General features: G+C 38.7%; 1 protein-coding gene across 14 annotated transcripts in view; it reads right to left on the bottom strand.

Annotated features, from left to right (window-relative positions):
- The window catches only part of PTPN20 (protein tyrosine phosphatase non-receptor type 20), a 68,340-nt gene that overhangs the window by 29,938 nt on the left and 18,198 nt on the right, over window positions 1-20,204 (bottom strand). For 9 of the 14 annotated variants that reach the window (XM_060406800.1, XM_060406793.1, XM_060406802.1 and 6 more), the window contains one exon: window positions 10,863-11,035. In XM_060406800.1, the coding sequence (XP_060262783.1) occupies window positions 10,863-11,035 (173 nt within the window). Of the gene's footprint in view, window positions 1-2,803; window positions 2,905-10,862; window positions 11,036-20,204 lie in introns of those variants that run through there. The other 5 variants (XM_060406792.1, XM_060406798.1, XM_060406799.1 and 2 more) reach the window with 2 other exon arrangements.

Consider the following 20,204-nt stretch of genomic DNA (forward strand, 5'->3'; position numbering starts at 1 on the left):
GATTTCCTTTAGGACTGACTGGTTAGATCTCCTTGCAGTCCAAGGGACTCTCAAGAGTCTTCTCCAACACCACAGTTCAAAAACATCAATTCTTTCGCACTCAGATTTCTTTATAGTCCAGCTCTCTTTATAGTCCAGCTCTCACATCCATACATGACTACTGGTAAAACCATAGTTTTGACAAGATGGACCTTCGTTGGCAAAGTAATGTCTCTGCTTTTTAAAATGCTATCTAGGTTGGTCATAGCTTTTCTACCAAGGAGCAAGCATGCTTTAATTTCATGGCTGCAGTCATCATCCGCAGTGCTCTTGGAGCCCAAAAAAATAAAGTCTGTCACTGTTTCCATTATTTCCCCATCTATTTGCCATGAAGTGATGGGACCAGATGCCATGATCTTAGTTTTTTGAATGTTGAATATTTTCTTAAACATAACTAATTTCTCCCTACCTACAAATTCTTCCATAAGAATAAATATGAATCAACTGATTCTCTCTCACCTTAAAAACAGGAAACCCTTTAATCTTTCTATCTCCATCGAAATACTGTTCTATATACTCTAACAGGTTCTCAAATACTAGCCCACTTTTCCTTTCTGCTTCCTTCCCAACTTCCCACTACTCAGTTTACTCACGCTATCAGTTTGGCTCTTTTTGCACTTTCATTTGCAACCCCATTTAGCAAAAGGCTCCTAATCTGACTTCTGGGTCTGCTCTCTACTTCCTGAGAAAATCCTCCCCTAAATGAAAATTTAAGTGTTATACTTGCCCAACAACCTCAGGATAAACTCAGGCTCCTCCCTGAACTCATAAATCCAGGAGGCTGACAGTCTCACCCTTGCCTACTTTTCTGTCCTCATCTCTATTAACTTCCTTTATGTACTTTATGCCTCAGCCTCAACAAAGTAACTGCCTTTCCCTTTTGTTTCTGTGGGTGATACCAGGCTTCTCACTCTTTGCTCCCCCCCTTTTCTTGGGTTACTGTAAACACCCACTTGCTCTCCATTTCCTACCAGCTGTCTTTCACCATCAAGCCTCCTTCCTGACAGGTAACAGATAGATGCAGGAGTCAGAGACAGACAGGAAGATGCAAAAAGGCTCCGTCTGTGAGCGACGTCACTTTCACTTTTCACTTTCATGCACTGGAGAAGGCAATGGCACCCCACTCCAGTACTCTTGCCTGGAAAATCCCATGGATGGAGGAGACTGGTAGGCTGCAGTCCATGGGGTCACTGAGAGTTGGACACGACTTCACTTTCACTTTCACTTTTCACTTTCATGCACCGGAGAAGGCAATGGCAACCCACTCCAGTGTTCTTGCCTGGAGAATCCCAGGGATGGGGGAGCCTGGTGGGCTGCCATGTATGGGGTCGCACAGAGTTGGACACGACTGAAGCGACTTAGCAGCAGCAGCAGCAGTGCTCCATTTTCATTCTAACAGACTGAATAAAATGTGTACTCCTTGGTCTCACATACACTCAGTTCATTCAAACTATGGCCCACACTGTATTTTCTGTTCTGCCTCTCATCTTCCCAAGCTTCCTGGCATTCCAAGAAACGTACACCCTGTAACTCTTGACACATAACATTTCTCACCAATGATAAGATATTTTCACGGCTCCTTATTTTTGCTCAAACTTCTTCCCACAGCTTGAAATTTTCTTCCCTTGCTTTTCACCTGCTGAATCTCTGTTTATTTTAGATCCTAAACCCAACCAAAATCTCCTTTCCTCAAAGGAACTCTCCCCCTTGCACGGTTTTATTCTGTACCCACAATCCTTGGACTCTGATTCTATAACAATATTTACTACTGTATTTAACTTTGCCTTGTATGTGTCTGGGCCCCAACAGTAAACTACAGAGCAAGAACTAGTAATATTTTGTATTTGTATACAGGGCTTCCCTGGTGGCTCAGAGATTAAAGCGTCTGCCTGGAATGCGGGAGATCTGGGTTCAATCCCTGGCTCGGGAAGATCCCCTGGAGAAGGAAATGGCAACCCACTCCAGTACTCTTGCCTGGAGAATTCCATGGAGGGAGGAGCCTGGTATTCTTAAGTCCATGGGGTCACAAAGACTTGGACACGACTGAGCGACTTCACTTTCTATACAGTGCTTAGCATGTAATTAGTATCTAATAATTAGTATATATTAGTAACATATTATCTCAAAACACTTTTGAGTTAATGTTATTTCTTGTTCATCTAATGCACTTCTGAAAGTTGTTTATGCAGCTGTATAATATGCACATTATTATGCAGTGCTCTTCCGTTGACTGGAGCTAATATTACACATCTCCAAGAAAATATGACTTAATAAAATATTTTCTTATTTAATGTATTTGTACATAACACCTAAATCTGAATATTTTATAAGCATTAAAGTTGCTGTTTCCTTTGTTTCTAATGGAAATTTACTTTTTCTCCAAGTTTTTAAATTTTTTTCATATATAGTATTCACCATGCTAATAGTTCCATTTCTAGTCTACATTATTTTCTTTCTGGAAACATGTAATGTCTTATAGGACTTAGTTGTGTACTAAGCTTTACCTTAATTCAAGTACACACACTTAAAAAGGTTTAGGAACGGTAATTGTTGAGATGATAGAGAAACTGAATTCTTTAGGAATACCTTTCTCTTGTGTTAATATCATATTTACGAGATCATAAATACATCCTATTTCTAGATAAGTCAGATTGTACTTACTACAAAGTACTATATTTTTAAAATTAATCAAACATTTGAGGGCCATTATTCTAGCTATGATAATGAATAAGTAGAAAACTTACTAAATAAGTATGAGTTATACCTTTCAGCCTCATCTTTAAACTGATCTTCAAAATCATCATTATGTTGGAAATCTCGAAAAAAGACTTTTAGCTTCCTTGAGTTAACTTCATTTTGAAAAACCTACAGGCACATGAAAAAAATTATAGCTATATTTTAGGAATCAATAGTTTAAGAGAAAATGATTTCTATAGCTTCTCAAGAAGAGCAGTAAGATCTTCAATAATAAAATGAAATCACAGTCATGGTGTGATTTCTACTCTTAGAAAATCACTTGAAATGCATATCTCCCTTTCAATATTTTCCAATCCATCAAAACAGCATGTAGAGTGCCATGCACATGTAAATCATTTCTATTGAATCACCCAAGTTTAAATCATCCAACTTATTTTCTAAAAGTTCATTAAAAGAAAGCTTATTTTTCTTTAAAAAAAAAAAAAGATTATTATTGCAGCCCAGAGGAGATTCTTACAATGAGTGCTTATCTCATTTAGCTTATTGTTAATATAAGATTACTAACACACTAATAAATATAGATCATTCATCTTTATTTCAGTGCTTGTGTAATTAAATCCAGTGATTCTAGGAATGTCTCTGCCATGAGATGTTGCGCTACTAAATGGGCTTTAGTCCACCCTGTTGACTTTGCACTCTCCTGTACAGTACCCAGACCACGGGCAGATAAACTGAATATAATTAAATGGAAAAAACTCCTTGAAATAAGGATTCAGTAATCAATATTTTTGCCCTCAACTCTGCTTCAATTAACCCACTCATCTGACAGTTCTTTTCTGGGGTATAAATACAAGCAAATACTGTTCTACGTGCCACACACTGAATAAGACGCACGATGTGCTCCGCCCTTACGGAATGTATACATTCTCATGGGGAAAGAGAAAATACACAAGCAAACGTATAAAAGCTACACCTGTGATAAACAACAATGCGGTGACAAAGTACGGTGATACCTGATCACCGTGTGCCAGAAAGGTAGAGGGACGGTTAGACAAAGAGACAGGAAAGCACCCTGAGCAAAAGGAACAGCGGGTCCAAAGTCCAGAAGGCCTGCCACGGTCTGGCCCCTTAGCTCCCAGCTATTTCTTAGGCAGTATCTCCAGCCATCCACTGTGTTATGTCTTGTTGTCTCTTTTGAAGCATCATCTCTTTTGATGATTCTTATTTTGTGAAACATTCATCCTTTCCCCTCTTCTTAGTGCATATCCATGTGTATGTGTTTTGCTTAATTCCACAAAATTTCCTAGACTTGAAATACTTCTTGTGGGTATATATATGCTTGTGGGCATATATACAGCTGACATTCTAGAACAGGGACCCAAGCACAGTCAATTTTAAATGCAAGCATATTAATGGAATAACTACCTAGAACTCTTATCAAGCACATTCATTTTGCAGTATAAGTCAAAACATATAACTTATTAAGTTTTAACTTCACATAAATAACCACTAGTGGACGTGATGGAATCCCAGCTGAGCTATTTAAAATCCTAAAAGAGGATGCTGTTAAAGTGCTGCACTCAATATGTCAGCAAATTTGCAAAACTCAGCAGTGATCACAGGACTGGAAAAGGTCAGAAGGGCAATGCCAAAGAATATTCAAACTACCCTAAATTGTATTTGTTTCGTATACTATAAGGTTATGCTCAAAACCCTTCAAGCTAGGCTTCAGCAGTAAATGAACTGAAAACTTCCAGATGTACAAGCCGGGTTTAGAAAAGGCAGAGGAACCAGAGATCAAATTGGCAACATTTGTCGGATCATGGAGGAAATAAGAGAATTCCAGAAGAATACTACTTCTGCTTCATTGACTACACAAAGCCTTTGACTGTGAGGATCACAACAAACTGTGGAAAATTCTTAGAGGTGGGAATACCAGATCACATTGCCTGTCTCCTAAGAAACCTGTATGCAGGTCTAGAAGCAACAGTAAGAACTGGAATGGAAAAACAGACTGGTTCAAAATTGGGAAAGGAGTACAAGGCTGTTTATCGTCACCCTGCTTATTTAACTTATATGCACAGGACATCATGGGAAAATGCCAGACTGGATAAACCACAAGCTGGTCTGGTTGGTGACGGCAAGGGAAGCCTGGCGTGCTGCAGTCCATGGGGTCACAAAGAATCGGACATGACTGAGCAACTGAGCTGCATCGCTAGCCAGTCCCTGAATTCGTCGAACTGTGATTTCATTAGTAAATGGGACTTAACCTTTTTCTGCCACACCTTCACCCTAAATTTTCAAAAAAAACCCTTTCAGTACAACTTATCACCACCGTCTAGCTGTTGTATATGAGTTTTTAGTCTTAGCAGCTAAAAGCACTATTTTTCCTCTTGGAATAGTCAATTGTGCACAGACCATTCTATCCACAATGCCACCTGTCACAGAAAAAGTTCCCATATATACACAGGTCATCTTCTGTAATCTCTAAGCAGTTTTATCTGTCTTACTTGCCACTTCCTAAATTACTACTACATTTCCTCAATTCTTAAGGTTTATAATGAGTCTTGATAATCTGCAGTTATCCCAGTTCTCATTCCACCACATACACACTTTGCCTTCCTTTCCTCATACTTCATATTTTTGGCCTTCTGTTGCCCCAAGTTTGATTCACCTGATTAAATCTCTCTCTCCCTCACCTACAAACACACAAAATTTGAAATCTGTATTAAAACCAGGTTAAATTAACTTTGCATTTTAAATTAAGAAAAACTGTTATCTTCATTATATTGTCTTATTATCCATTAATATGATATCAGTTCAGTTCAGTCACTCAGTCATGTCTGACTCTTAGCGACCCCATGGACTGCAGCACACCAGGCCTCCCTATCCCTCACCAACTCCCGGAATTTTCTCAAACTCTTGTTCATCAAGTCGCTGATGCCATCCAGCCATCTCATCCTCTGTCATCCCTTTCTCCTCCTGCCTTCAATCTTTTCCAGTATCAGGATCTTTTCAAATGAGTCAGCTCTTCACATCAGGTGGCCAAAATATTGGAGTTTCAACTTCAACATCAGTCCTTCCAATGAACATTCAGGACTGATTTCCTTTAGGATGGACTGGTTGGACCTCCTTGCAGTCCAAGGGACTCTCAAGAGTCTTCTCCAACACCATAGTTCAAAAGCATCAATTCTTAGGTGCTCTGCTTTCTTTATAATCCAACTCTTACATCCATACATGACCACTGGAAAAACCATAGCCTTGACTAGATGGACCTTTGTTGGCAGAGTAATGTCTCGGCTTTTCAATATGCTGTCTAGGTTGGTCATAACTTTCCTTCCAAGGAGCAAGCGTCTTTTTATTTCATAGCTGCAGTCACCATCTGCAGTGATTTTGGAGCCCAAGAAAATAAAGTCTCCCACTGGTTCCCCATCTATTTGCCATGAAGTGATGGGACTGGATGCCATGATCTTTGTTTTCTGAATGTTGAGCTTTAAGCCAACTTTTTCACTCTTCTCTTTCACTTTCATCAAGAGGCTCTTTAGTTCTTCACTTTCTGCCATAAGGGTGGTGTCATCTGCATATCTGAGGTTATTGATATTTCTCCTGGCAATCTTGATTCCAGCTTGTGCTTCTTCCAGCCCAGCATTTCTCATGATGTACTCTGCATATAAGTTAAATAAAGCAGGGTGACAATGTACAGTCTTGACGTACTCCTTTTCCTGTTTGGAACCAGTCTGCTGTTCCACGTCCTGTTCGAACTGTTGTTTCCTGACCTGCATATAGGTTTCTCAGGAGGCAGGTCAGGTGGTCTGGTAGTTCCATCTCTTCCAGAATTTTCCAAAGTTTATTGTGATCCACACAGTCAAAGGCTTTTGAATAGTCAATAAAGCAGAAGTAGATGGTTTTCTAGAATTCTCTTGCTTTTTTGATGATACAGCAGATGTTGGCACTTTGATCTGCCTTTTCTAAAACCACCTTGAACATCTGGAAGTTCATGATTCACATATTGCTGAAGCCTGGCTTGGAGAATTTTGAACATTATGCTGCTAGTATGTGAGATGAGTGTGATTGTGCAGTAGTTTGAGCATTCTTTGGCATTGCCTTTCTTTGGGATTGGAGTGAAAACTGATCTTTTCCAGTCCTGTGGCCACTGCTGCGTTTTCCAAATTTGCTGGCATATCGAGTGCAGCACTTTCACAGCATCATCTTTCAGGATTTGAAATAGCTTAACTGGAATTCCATTACCTCCATCTGCTTTGTTTGTAGTGATGCTCCCTTCGGCCCACTTGACTTCACGTTCCAGGATGTCTGGCTCTAGGTGAGTGATTACACCATCGTGATTACCTTGGTCATGAAGATCTTTTTTGTACAGTTCTTCTGTGTATTCTTGCCATCTCTTAATATCTTCTGTTTCTGTTAGGTCCATACCATTTCTGTCCTTTATCGAGCCCATCTTTGCATAAAATGTTCCCTTGGTATCTCTAAATTTCCTGAAGAGACCTCTAGTGTTTCCCATTCTACTGTTTTCCTCTATTTCTTTGCAATGATCACTGAGGAAGGCTTTCTTATCTCTCCTTGCTATTCTTTAGGCTAATAGAGTTTTGCCGAGAGAACTCACTGATCATAGCAAACACCCTCTTCCAACAACACAAGAGAAGACTCTACACATGGACATCACCAGATGGTCATCACTGAAATTAGACTGATTATATTCTTTGCAGCCAAAGATGGAGAAGCTGCATACAGCCAGCAAAAACAAGACCTGGAGCTGACTGCGGCTCAGATCACGAACTCCTTATTGCCAAATTCAGACTTAAATTGAAGAAAGTAGGGAAAACCACTAGACCATTCAGGCATGATCTAAATCAAATCCTTAATGATAATACAGCAGAAGTGAGAAATAGATTTAAGGGACTAGATCTGATAGAGTGCTTGACAAACTACATACAGAGGTTTGTGACATTGTACACAAGACAGGGATCAAGACCATCCCCAAGAAAAAGAAATGCAAAAAAAGAAATGGGGCCATGCTTACACTTTGACAAGATCCCTCTCATCTCCAAAAAGACATGCTAAAAAACCATTTGTATACAACTCATTTGCTGAGAAAAAGTGACATCACCTGAGTGAGAGGTCCTAGCATAATTTAAACCTGAGATATACTTCAAGCCATGCTTCAGAATAAACTAGATTATATTTATCAAAGAAGCAAACTGTTCTAGATAGCTGTAATTCAAATAAGGTCCACTCAGGACTCTAACATGTCTTTGATGGAATGAAATGTGATTTGGTTAACAATGGCAAGAAGGCACAAAGAGAAATATTTTAAATTATCAAGATGCCAGGTCTTTTTGGAGAGTGCTCTTTTTGTCAAATTAATACCAAAGAAAAGATTGGGTACATTTTCCCAAGGAGCCTAAGTCAACTGTTCTGCACTACGTATGCCAGAGATTTATGAGTGAAACTTGACAATAGTCATGCTAAGAGACTGAAGCCTGGCTTCTAGTCTTTTTTCTGTGACTTGAAGAGCTGTATGATCACAGAAAAATCATTTCAGCTCCCTGGGACTTAGTTTTTTCACCTTTAAAATGAATGTTGGAATAAAAATTTATTTATCTATCTACTAAATCTAATCATCAACACACAAGTCTATGAAGTCTAGACAATTCCTAGGGACAGCATCATAACTGAAAGGCTATCAAGTGACTATAACGCCAAATTAACTCATGAAATGTAAGCAAGGCAAATTCTAATAAAACTAGCTGATTTTCACAACATAGTCTAAAAACACCTGGAAGTATTCTAAGATATTCTTTTCTAAAAGGAAACTTTAAAGAGTATCATAACTCATCCTAGGAAAGTCAAGTCATAAAATACAGAGGAAAAATCCAAACCATAAAATATACTCAGTTCCTCAAAAAAAAAAAAATCATATACATTTTCTTTAAATATATAACTTATAAAAAAATTTAAAAAATAAGATATACTCAGTTCTAGGAGACAGTCAAGTATAGTTATGTAAAGGATCCAGTCAAGACATTCTATGAAGTTTCTCACTTCCAAATATTTCTCCAAATAGAAAATCATTCAGATCAGAGAAAAGTATCAACAGCAGAACTGAGCACCCTGGGTTACACCAAGAAAGACTGCCAGCCACAAATGTGATGGTTGCTTTGCTTACATGTCACAGAGGAACGGACAGACCTCTACATGAGAGAACAATCAAGCTACAATGATTTTTTTCAACGCAGGAGCACACCTGTCAGCCCTGGGTGGCAGTGGCAATCAAATTGGGAAACTGGGGGAGACAGTTCCTGCTCTGGGTACTGATTTTTATCTCTATTAATTCTGGAACCTACTGGAAGTGAATATGAGGACAGCAACATGATTGAAGTCCCAAAGCTCCAATAGATCAGATAAGAAAAAAGTGCAAGGCACCCATGAGATGAAAATGTATTTCCCTTTTCATAAAGGACAGAAATGGTATGGACCTAACAGAAGCAGAAGATGTTAAGAAAAGGTGGCAAGACTACACAGAAGAACTATACAGAAAAGATCTAATAACCCAGATAACCACGATGGTGCGATCACTCGCCTAGAGCCAGACATCATGGAGTCCGAAGTCAGGTGGGCCTCAGGAAGCATCGCTGCGAACAAAGCTAGTGGAGGTGATGGAGTTCCAGGTGAGCTGTTTAAAATCCTGAGAGATGATGCTGTGAAAGTGCTGCACTCAATATGCCATCAAATTTGGAGAATGCAGCAGTGGCCACAGGACTGGAAAAGGTCAGTTTTCATTCCAATCCCTAAGAAAGGCAATGCCAAAGAACGCTCAAACTACCACACAATTGCACTCATCTCACACGCTAGCAGAGTATGCTCAAAATTCTCCAAGGCAGGCTTCAACGGTATGTGAATTGAGAACTTCCAAATGTTCAAGCTGGATTTAGAAAAGGCAGAGGAATCAGAGATCAAATTGTCAACATCCACTGGATCACAAAAAAGCAAGAAAATTCCAGAAAACCATCTACTTCTGCTTTATTGACTATGCCAAATCCTTTGACTGTGTGGATCACAACAAACTGGAAAATTCTTATAGATATGGGAATACCAGACCACCTTACTTGCTTCCTGAGAAACCTGTATGCAGGTCAAGAAGCAACAGTTAGAACCAGACATGGAAGAATGGACTGGTTCCAAATACGAAGAGGAATATGTCAAGGCTGTATATTGTCACCCTCCTTATTTAACTTATATGCAGAATACATCATGAGAAATGTTGGGCTGGATAAAGCACAACCTGGAATCAGGATTGCTTGGAGAAATATCAATAACCTCAGATATGCAGATGACCCTACCCTTATGGCAGAAAGCAAAGAGGAACTAAAGAGCTTCTTGATGAAAGTGAAAGAGGAGAGTGAAAAAGCTGGCTTAAAACTCAACATTCAGAAAACTAAGATCATAGCATCTGGTCCCATCACTTCATGGGAAATAGAGGAAACAATGGAAACAGTGACAGACTTTATTTTCTTGGGCTCCAAAATCACTGCAGATGATGGCGGCAGCCATGAAATTAAAAGACACTTGCTCCTTAAAGAAAAGCTATGACCAACCTAGACTGCATATTAAAAAGCAGAGACACTACTTTGCCAACAAAGGTCTAGTCAAAGCTATGGTTTTTCCAGTAGTCATATATGGTTGTGAGAGCTGGACTGTAAATAAGGCGGAGCGCTGAAGAACTGATGCCTTCAAACTGTGGTGATGGCGAAGTCTCCTGAGAGTCCCTTGAACAGCAAGGAGATCAAATCACCCTGAACACTCATTGGAAGGACTGATGCTAAAGCTGAAACTCCAGTATTTTGGTCATCTCATGGGAACAGCTGACTCACTGGAAAAGTCCCTGATGCTGGGAAAGGTCTAGCACAGGAGAAGAGGGTGTCAAAGGATGAGGCGGCTGGATGGCATCACTGATGCAATGGCGTGAACTTGGGCAAACTTCAGGAGATGGTGAGGGACAGGAAGGCCTGGTGTGCTGCAGTCCATGGGGCGGCAAAGAGTCAGACATGATTGGGTAACTGAACAACAACAACATAGCCAATTAGCAGAGATCCCTCTTCTAGGCTTACCTTGTAATTCACTAGTCTGGGTGTTGTTTCCTGACTTGACAAGTGCAGGTGGTCGTGACATGATGAATAAAGCAGGTCTTCATGACCTGATGAGGGAAGGTCATCATGAGGTGATACAGGCAAAGATACATGCGGGTTTTTCATATCAGAGTCCTTTCCTTTCTGATCTTCTCCTGAACAAAGAAAAGGAAAGAACTGATTAAACGTGAAGGGTTACAGAGGACAGGCTGAAACTTAGTGAGAAAAGTCAAGTTACATGAGGGGAACTTTCATCTGCTTTTCCATTTTAGAGTCACCTCATCTTAATCTCCTAATTAATCACTTTCCAACTTGCTTTGAAAAAATAACTTAGCAAACATGAGCCTACCTCTAGGATTTTCCTCAGAAAGTGGATTTTTGAGCAGTCCCTTTGTCCCTGCTTTCATATTACTCAGTAAAGTACTCTTCAGGAAAATTCTAAACATATACCACCTACAGAGCCTATGCATCGGGATCTATAGCATTCAATTCTTCTGTGTCTCAGAGTCTATTTCTTGGATAAAGAATAGTGTGTTATGTAAGTCTCCTTTTACATTTTGAATTGTTAATAATAAATCAGAAATATGTTAGTGTACATAGAAAGTTGTTTTAGACTTTATTGAATAATGTCATATGAATCATCCCTAGGAAACTCAGTATTGGCTTTATTTTAAGATTTTTGGTAATTACTCTGTTAATTTACTCCACAGAACCTTTCATAGAAACCAAGGGAGTTATTTTTCTCTGACCTTAGAATTGAGCACTCAGAGTACTGTTTCTTGTATCATGGTAAACTTAAGATTATGATTTAGAAATTTATAACAGAGCATATTAAAAAATCAACAATAAAAAGTAAAGCATAGTAAACAAGTACTGTAGAGATGGAAAAAGGCATTTCTGAATGTGTCAAAAAAGGAAATCAAATAGAAATTGTGAACTATAACATGAATTAATTTTTAAGTATATATTAAGAAATAGCAATGGTATTAAAACTAATGTGAAGTAGCTAAGGAACTGTTTAACGGGGAAATGTACAGTTCGAAAAACAGTTTTTAAAAGACAGAAGAAATGACAAAAATGTGTTTTGTATTCAATAACAAGGGCCAAGAATAACTGAGGAAATCTTGCAAAACAGGAAGATATCATAAAGAAAAATAACAAATAGAAAATAACCTAACATAACAGACTAATCAACAAATCAAAAGCTGTTTCTCTGAAATCAAAGACTTAAAAATATACCAACTTGTTTCACTACACCTTGTAATAGCAAAAATTAAAAAAAAAGGCACAACCACAAATCCAACTAGCATTTTAAGAACTAAGAAGAAAGTTCAATTAGACAAACTTGATTAAATGGAAACTTTTATAAAATTATAAATTATCAAAATCTACTCAAGAACATACAGAAAATCTGAACAGTATAACTATTTAGAAAGTTAAACCAATAATAAAAAGTCTCACACCCTGGAGGCAAAAGGAATCTAGACCCAAACAGATCCCCAGATGATATTTTATCAAATTTCCAATGAACAAAAATCTCTTTCTTATGCAAATTGTTTTAACAAAAATTTTAAGCACTGATATTTCATTTATATTAAAAGGTTAGCAACTCCTGGCATGAAAACAATGCCTGTAAAAATACAGGGAGGAAAAATCATAAGCCAAGTTCACAGCTGCAAAAGCCCGAAATGAAACACTGCGGCACGACGCAGTGGGAAAGACGCACAGATGGAGAGTCATCTCAAGAGTGCAAAGCACGCTCAGGCTCACAAACGTCTGTCAGTGCAAACTGGCATAGTGACAGCTGCTAACAAAAGAAAGGACAGAAACCCTGTTATCATCTGAACACAAAAAAATCGTGTGAAAAATTCAAAAGTATTTCAAGGTAGAAACAGAAGAAAACTTCTTTAATTTATAGACAAGTTTATTTAATCAAAATGCTGAACCAACAGTATCCTTAATGGCAAAACTTTAGACACATTCTCATTGTTTTAAAGAAAATATAAGAAAGCCTACTACGTATTTAACATTAAAGACATAATCTGGGGGAAAAGCAAGTAAATTGTTATCTGCAAATATTGTAATTGTCTACATAGAAAATTAAAGAGACTCCAAGGTCAAATACTAGTAATAATAAGAAAGTCTGACAGAGGAGTTGACATGAGATCAATAAGTTAGGATCATTCATAGGCCAGCAACCAGATACTGCAGCAAAGGAAAATACGTCACTCACAACAGCAATGAAAAGACACAGTGACCAGAAACAGACCCAGCCAAACATGCATAGTGAAAATTGCAAAGCTATGGTAAAAGGTACAAAAATAGAACAAATAACCTATATTTCATACAAATGAAAACTCCTATCATAATAATGGTGAGTATCCTCTAAATTAAACCACAGAGTCAATGCAAATCTGATAAATATTCAAGTGGGATGTGTGGGGGTATTTGCGTGTGTGTGTGTGTGTGTGTGTGTAAACAAACTAGGAAACAGAAATCTAAGAACAGGAAAAACAATTCTGGGAAAGGAGAACAGACTGGGTGTATCTGCCCTATAAGACAGCAATACTTATTCTAAACTAAAGTCATCAAAACAGTGTGAATTGGTGTAAGGACGGAAAAGCAGGTCAATATAAAGGAACCGAGATTCAGAACCAGTCTCAAGCGGGTAAGAGCATCTGCCATTTGATAATACTGGCAGTGCGCAGATTAGAGTGGGGACACGACTGAAATAAATGGGGGCAACACAGAGATACAAAGGATCATAAGAGACTATTGTCAGCAACTATACGCAATAAAATGGACAACTTGGAAGAAATGGACAACTTCTTAGAAAAGTACAACTTTCCAAAACTGAACCAGGAAGAAATAGAAAATCTTAACATACCTATCACAAGCACAGAAATCAAAACCATAATCAGAAATCTTCCAACAAACAAAAGCCCAGGACCAGATGGCTTCACAGCTGAATTCTACCAAAAATTTAGAGAAGAGCTAACACCTATCCTACTCAAACTCTTCCAGAAAATTGCAGAGAAAGGTAAACTTCCAAACTCATTCTATGATGCCACCATCACCCTAATACCAAAACCAAACAAAGATGCCACAAAAAAAGAAAACTACAGGCCAATATCACTGATGAACATAGATGCAAAAATCCTTAACAAAATTCTAGCAAACAGAATCCCACAACATATTAAAAAGACCATACATCATGACCAAGTGGGCTTTATCTCAGGGATGCAAGGATTCTTCAACATTAGCAAATCAATTAATGTGATATACCACATTAACAAATTGAAAGATAAAAACCACATGATTATCTCAATAGATGCAGAGAAGGCCTTTGACAAAATTCAACATGCATTTATGATAAAAACTCTCCAGAAAGCAGGCATAGAAGCAACATACCTCAACATAATAAAAGCCACATATGCTAAATCCACAGCAAAATTATCCTCAATGGTGAAAAATTGAAAGCATTTCCCCTAAAGTCAGGAACAAGGTAAGGATGCCCACTCTCACCGCTACTATCCAGCATAGTTCTGGAAGTTTGGGCCACAGCAGTCAGAGCAGAAAAAGAAATACAAGGAATCCAGATTGGAAAACAAGAAGTAAAACTCTCCCTGTTTGCAGATAACATGATCCTCTACATAGAAAACGCTAAAGACTCCACCAGAAAATCACTAGAGCTGATTAATGAATACAGTAAAGTTGCAGGATATAAAATTAACACACAGAAATCCATGCGTGAGGCAGGGTGCTCAGGGCTGGTGCACTGGGATGATCCTAAGAGGTGGGATGGGGAGGCAGATGGGAGGGAGGGTCAGCATGGGGAACACATGTACACCCATGGCATCATGTGAATGCATGGCAAAACCACCACAATACTGTAAAGTAATTAGCCTCCAATTAAAATTTAAAAAATAAAAATAAAAAAATAAAGTATAGGCTGCACACCAGAAAAATAAATAAAATAAATGAGGCTGTGACAATTGGTTTACCTACCATAAAAGAAAGATCATATCCCTCCTCACTGCATAAGATCAAAAATCAAAATATACAAAAGAAAAGAGACTATTTTTATTATTTTAGAGTAGAGACAGTTTTTGGCATCATGAAAGCACAGTTTATATAAGAAAAAGCCGATATTTGGATATTCATTTAAAAGATAGTATCAAAAAATAAGCATTTACTAAGGGAAAATGATACAACTGATGACAAAATTTATCTAGGATATATAAAGAATTCTTAAAATTCAATAAGAAGAGCAACCAACTATTACAGATTTGAGAATAGAGAAAATTTACCTCATGTCCTCTAGGAAACTCCTTTAACCACTAAAAAAACAAACAAACAAAACTGAGCAATAAGATACAGTCCTCTGAATGCTGTGGGATACAAGCCTAACACTCCTGATAATGAATGTTAAAATTGCACCATAGCTTCCTAAAGCCCTTGACATTGGATATTACTGCCACTATTGCCTCATATCAAGATTTAAACAACAGTGAGCTCTGCAAACCTAAGAAGGAGCTTCAAGTGCTACGGAGGTCAGTTACATGGGAAAAGATGTCTAGAAGAATTATTAACAGCAATTCATAGAAGAATACTTTAACACTAATAAATGTATGACGAACTGTCCACCATCAGTTAATAAAGAAATGAAAATTAGAATAACCTACCGCTGACTTTCACTTCTGCCTATGAGGGAGTTAGTGCTGCAAAACTTATTCACAACCAGAAAATAGGACAAAAGTACATGTGACAGCAACGTTCAGATATTGTAAGATAAGCCTGGAGTATCTTATCACATAATCAAGCCATTATACACTCAGAAAACAAAAAGATGGGTTATGTCAAAGAGACACAGGAGTCAACCTGAAAGAGCTCCCAAGGCCCAGAACAATTGGAACAAAGTAAATAACATAACTAAATTATAATATAAATTATAAAATACATATGCCTGAGTCCATACTGATATGCTGCTGCTAAGTCACTTCAGTCGTGTCCAACTCTGTGCAACCCCATAGACGGCAGCCCACCAGGCTCCCCCGTCCCTGGGATTCTCCAGGCAAGAACACTGGAGTGGGTTGCCATTTCCTTCCCCAATGCATGAAAGTGAAAAGTGAAAGGGAAGTCTCTCAGTCGTGTCCGACTCTTAGTGACCCCATGGACTGCAGCCTATCAGGCTCCGCCGTCCATGGGATTTTCCAGGCAAGAGTATTGGAGTGGGGCGCCATTGCCTTCTCTGATGCTGACATAAGCAAATTGATAAATACATAAGTAGGGGAGTAGAAACAAATCTTTATAAGGTAATCCCAAAGAATATACATATACTAATATTACTCCCTCCTCTAGGAGGTAGAGCTTCTTGCTCCCTTCCCACCTATGGGAGCAGCCTTATTTTTTGACCTCTTGAATACTGCTCTCCTCTTCTAATGCCACTACCATTGTCCAAGTTGTCACCATTTGTCTTAATTACTGCCACTGCCTCTTAATAAGCCCGCTATTTTCACTATTACTATCCATCCAATACATCCTCAACACTGAAATGAGAGAAATAACAGACAACAGAAACAGACATATAGGAGTTCTAGATGTTGGCATTAACAAAGTCTCTTAAAGTGTTATGTTTAAAGTATAATCAAAACAAATGAAAATCTAGGAAAGGAACTGAATGAAAGATTTCTGTGGTTTAAAAGGAATACAAGAAGCAACCTACAATAAATGTCCATCAAGAGAGGAACGGATAAAGGACATGAGGCACACGTATAAGACGGAGTATCACCATCTTTATCACCACTTATCACATCTTATCTTCATTACATCCTATTACCGTTTACTCAGTTCAGTTCAGTTCAGTCGCTCAGTCGTGTCCAACTCTTTGCGACCCCATGAATCGCAGCACGCCAGGCCTCCCTGTCCATCACCAACTCCCAGAGTTCACTCAGACTCATGTCCATCGAGTCGGTGATGCCATCCAGCCATCTCATCCTCTGTCGGCCCCTTCTCCTCCTGCCCTCAATCCCTCCCAGCATCAGAGTCTTTTCCAGTGAGTCAGCTCTTCGCATGAGGTGGCCAAAGTATTGGAGTTTCAGCTTTAGCATCAGTCCTTCCAATGAGCACCCAGGACTGATCTCCTTCAGAATGGACTGGCTGGATCTCCTCACAGTCCAAGGGACTCTCAAGAGTCTTCTCCAACACCACAGTTCAAAAGCATCAATTCTTTGGCTTTCTTCACAGTCCAACTCTCATATCCATATATGACCACTGGAAAAACCATAGCCTTGACTAGATGGACCTTAGTCGGCAAAGTAATGTCTCTGTTTTCAATATGCTATCTAGGTTAGTCATAACTTTTCTTCCAAGGAGTAAGCATCTTTTAATTTCATGGCTGCAGTCACCATCTGCAGTGATTTTGGAGACCCAAAAAATAAAGTCTGACACTGTTTCCCCATCTATTTCCCATGAAGTGATGGGACCAGATGCCATGATCTTCGTTTTCTGAACATTGAGCTTTAAGCCAACTTTTTCACTCTCCTCTTTCACTTTCATCAAGAGACTTTTTAGTTCCTCTTCACTTTCTGCCATAAGGATGGTGTCATCTGCATATCTGAGGTGATTGATATTTCTCCTGACAATCTTGATTCCAGCTTGTGCTTCTTCCAGCCCAGCATTTCTCATGATGTCTCTGCATATAAGTTAAATAAGCAGGGTGACAATATACAGCCTTGACATATTCCTTTTCCTATTTGGAACCAGTCTGTTGTTCCATGTCCAGTTCTAACTGTTGCTTGCTTCCTGACCTGCATATAGATTTCTCAAGAGGCAGGTCAGGTGGTCTGTATTCCCATCTCTTTCAGAATTTTCCACAGTTTATTGTGATCCACACAGTCAAAGGCTTTAGCATAGTCAATAAAGCAGAAATAGATGTTTTTCTGGAACTCTCTTGCTTTTTCCATGATCCAGCAGATGTTGGCAATTTGATCTCTGGTTCCTCTGCCTTTTCTAAAACCAGCTTGAACATCAGGGAGTTCATGGTTCACGTATTGCTGAAGCCTGGCTTGGAGAATTTTGAGCATCACTTTACTAACGTGTGAGATGAGTGCAACTGTGCGGTAGTTTGAGAATTCTTTGGCATTGCCTTTCTTTGGGATTGGAATGAAAACTGACCTTTTCCAGTCCTGTGGCCACTGCTGAGTTCTCCAAATTTGCTAGCATATTGAGTACAGCACTTTCACAGCATCATCTTTCAGGATTTCAAATAGATCAACTGTAATTTCATCACCTCCACTAGCTTTGTTCGTAGTGTTGCTTTCTAAGGCCCACTTGACTTCACATTCCAGGATGTCTATTACCAGCCATAAAAAAAGGACAAAATAATGCCATTTGTAGCAACATGCAGGGACCTAGAAACCATCATACTGAGTGAAATTAGACAGAGAAAGACAAATATCATATGATATTGCTTATATGTGAAATCTAAAAAAAGGGTACAATGAACTTATCTACAAAACAGAAATAGAGCATGTAGAAAACAAACTTATGGTTACCTGGAGATGAGTGGGGGGAAGAGGTAAATTGGAAGATTGAGACTGACACATACAGACTACTATATATAAAACAGATGACTAATAAAGACCTACTGTATAGCATGGAGCACTCCACCCAGTACTATGTAATGGCCTATACGGGAAAAGAATCTAAAAAGGGATGGATATACGTGTGACTGGTTCACTTTGCTGTACACCTGAAACTACACAACGTTGTAAATCAACGATACTCCAATAAAAACTTTAAAACAATAAAGTGGTTTGGCTCTTGCTTCGTCTCTCTTATCTTGGACTTTAGATTCATCCATATGTTTAACTTTTCAATTTTACAAAGCATCCTCTTTCCTTGAGAAAAGAGACAATTCACTAAGTGGCAATAAAGAATAAAACTATAAATTACTATAATATAATGTAGTTCTTTCTGAATATAGAAAAATGCATTCAGAATCTGAAAAGTTCTACCAACAAAATATGAGAATTGCTAATTTTACTCTAACCCAAGCCGGGCCACTTGCATATTAATTTGCGAGTGTCTTAAGAAAATTAATGACAAACATTCTTTGTATACTGTTTTTTGTTCTTTGCCCAGACGCTAAAACAAAGTCATGGAGTGTGTAGGATTTAATAGGAAAGAGCTGAGTCAAATTATATTTTAAAAGATTCCTTTAAAATTTAAATTTCATCAGGTTCTCAAATAGAAGGTCAGAAGATAATTGCTAGAATGGTTAGTGCACAGTTAGCTTAAAATGGGAAAAGCATCAAGCAGATTTTTTTTAAAAATCAGATTACACAAGAGGAAATAAATAATCCTGGACAGTAAACACAGCAATGTAAATTAAAGGAAGCTCAAGGCATCATTTCAAAACAAGTAAATTAACCACAATTCTTTTTGCTAGGATAACACCAAATATGGTGAGATTATAGTATAACCAATATATTGCTGGTAATGTGATTTAAACTCCTCTAATAATAAAAACTAATACAAAATTCAGATCCATTAGCTCAAGGATCCCCATCTGGAGAATCTATCCTAAAGAATAAATTGGGCTTCCCAGGTGGCGCTAGTGGTAAGGAACCCACCTGCCAATGCAGGAGACATAAGAGATGCGGGTTTGATCCCTGGGTCAGGAAGATCCCCTGGAGGAGGACATGGTGACCCACTCCAGTATTTCTGCCTGGAGAATCCCATGGACAAAGGAGCCTAACAGGCTACAGTCCACGGGACTGCAAAGAGCTGGACACGACTGAAGCAACTTAGCACACGTCCTAAAGAAATAATTCAATGAAAGAACAAAATCTATAAATATTATTAATAAATCAATAATAGTATTTATAATCAAAGGGAACAAAAACTGGAAACAACATACATGCTATGGATAAGTAATAAGTGAGAAAGAACACGGCCTCCAGATCTTTCAGATTGCAAACAGGACCAGAATACTTCTGGAGTCAGACCTGCAAGGCTAGAAGGTCAGCCTGGCAGGGAACGCCCTTTGTAGAGCTCTGGCTTAAACCTCTAGGTGTAGGGAGCAACATCCACACTGATTACGGGGGGCAGCGTAGAAGAGTAATCAAGGGCTAAGCTGAACAAGGAAGGAATGAACAAAGGTACAAGAGAGATGTTGAAACTGATGGCAAGCTCCTAGTGTGTGAGGCAAGCACGACAGTGACAACACGGGTCGGCTGGGGACAGTTAGCATCTAATTAAAACACTGCGCTAGTATTATACTCAAAATCCTTCTTCTTTGTGCTTCTGTGCTTTTACATA

Source organism: Ovis aries, chromosome 25 (genome assembly GCF_016772045.2).
Source record: "Ovis aries strain OAR_USU_Benz2616 breed Rambouillet chromosome 25, ARS-UI_Ramb_v3.0, whole genome shotgun sequence".
Lineage (NCBI taxonomy): Eukaryota > Metazoa > Chordata > Mammalia > Artiodactyla > Bovidae > Ovis > Ovis aries.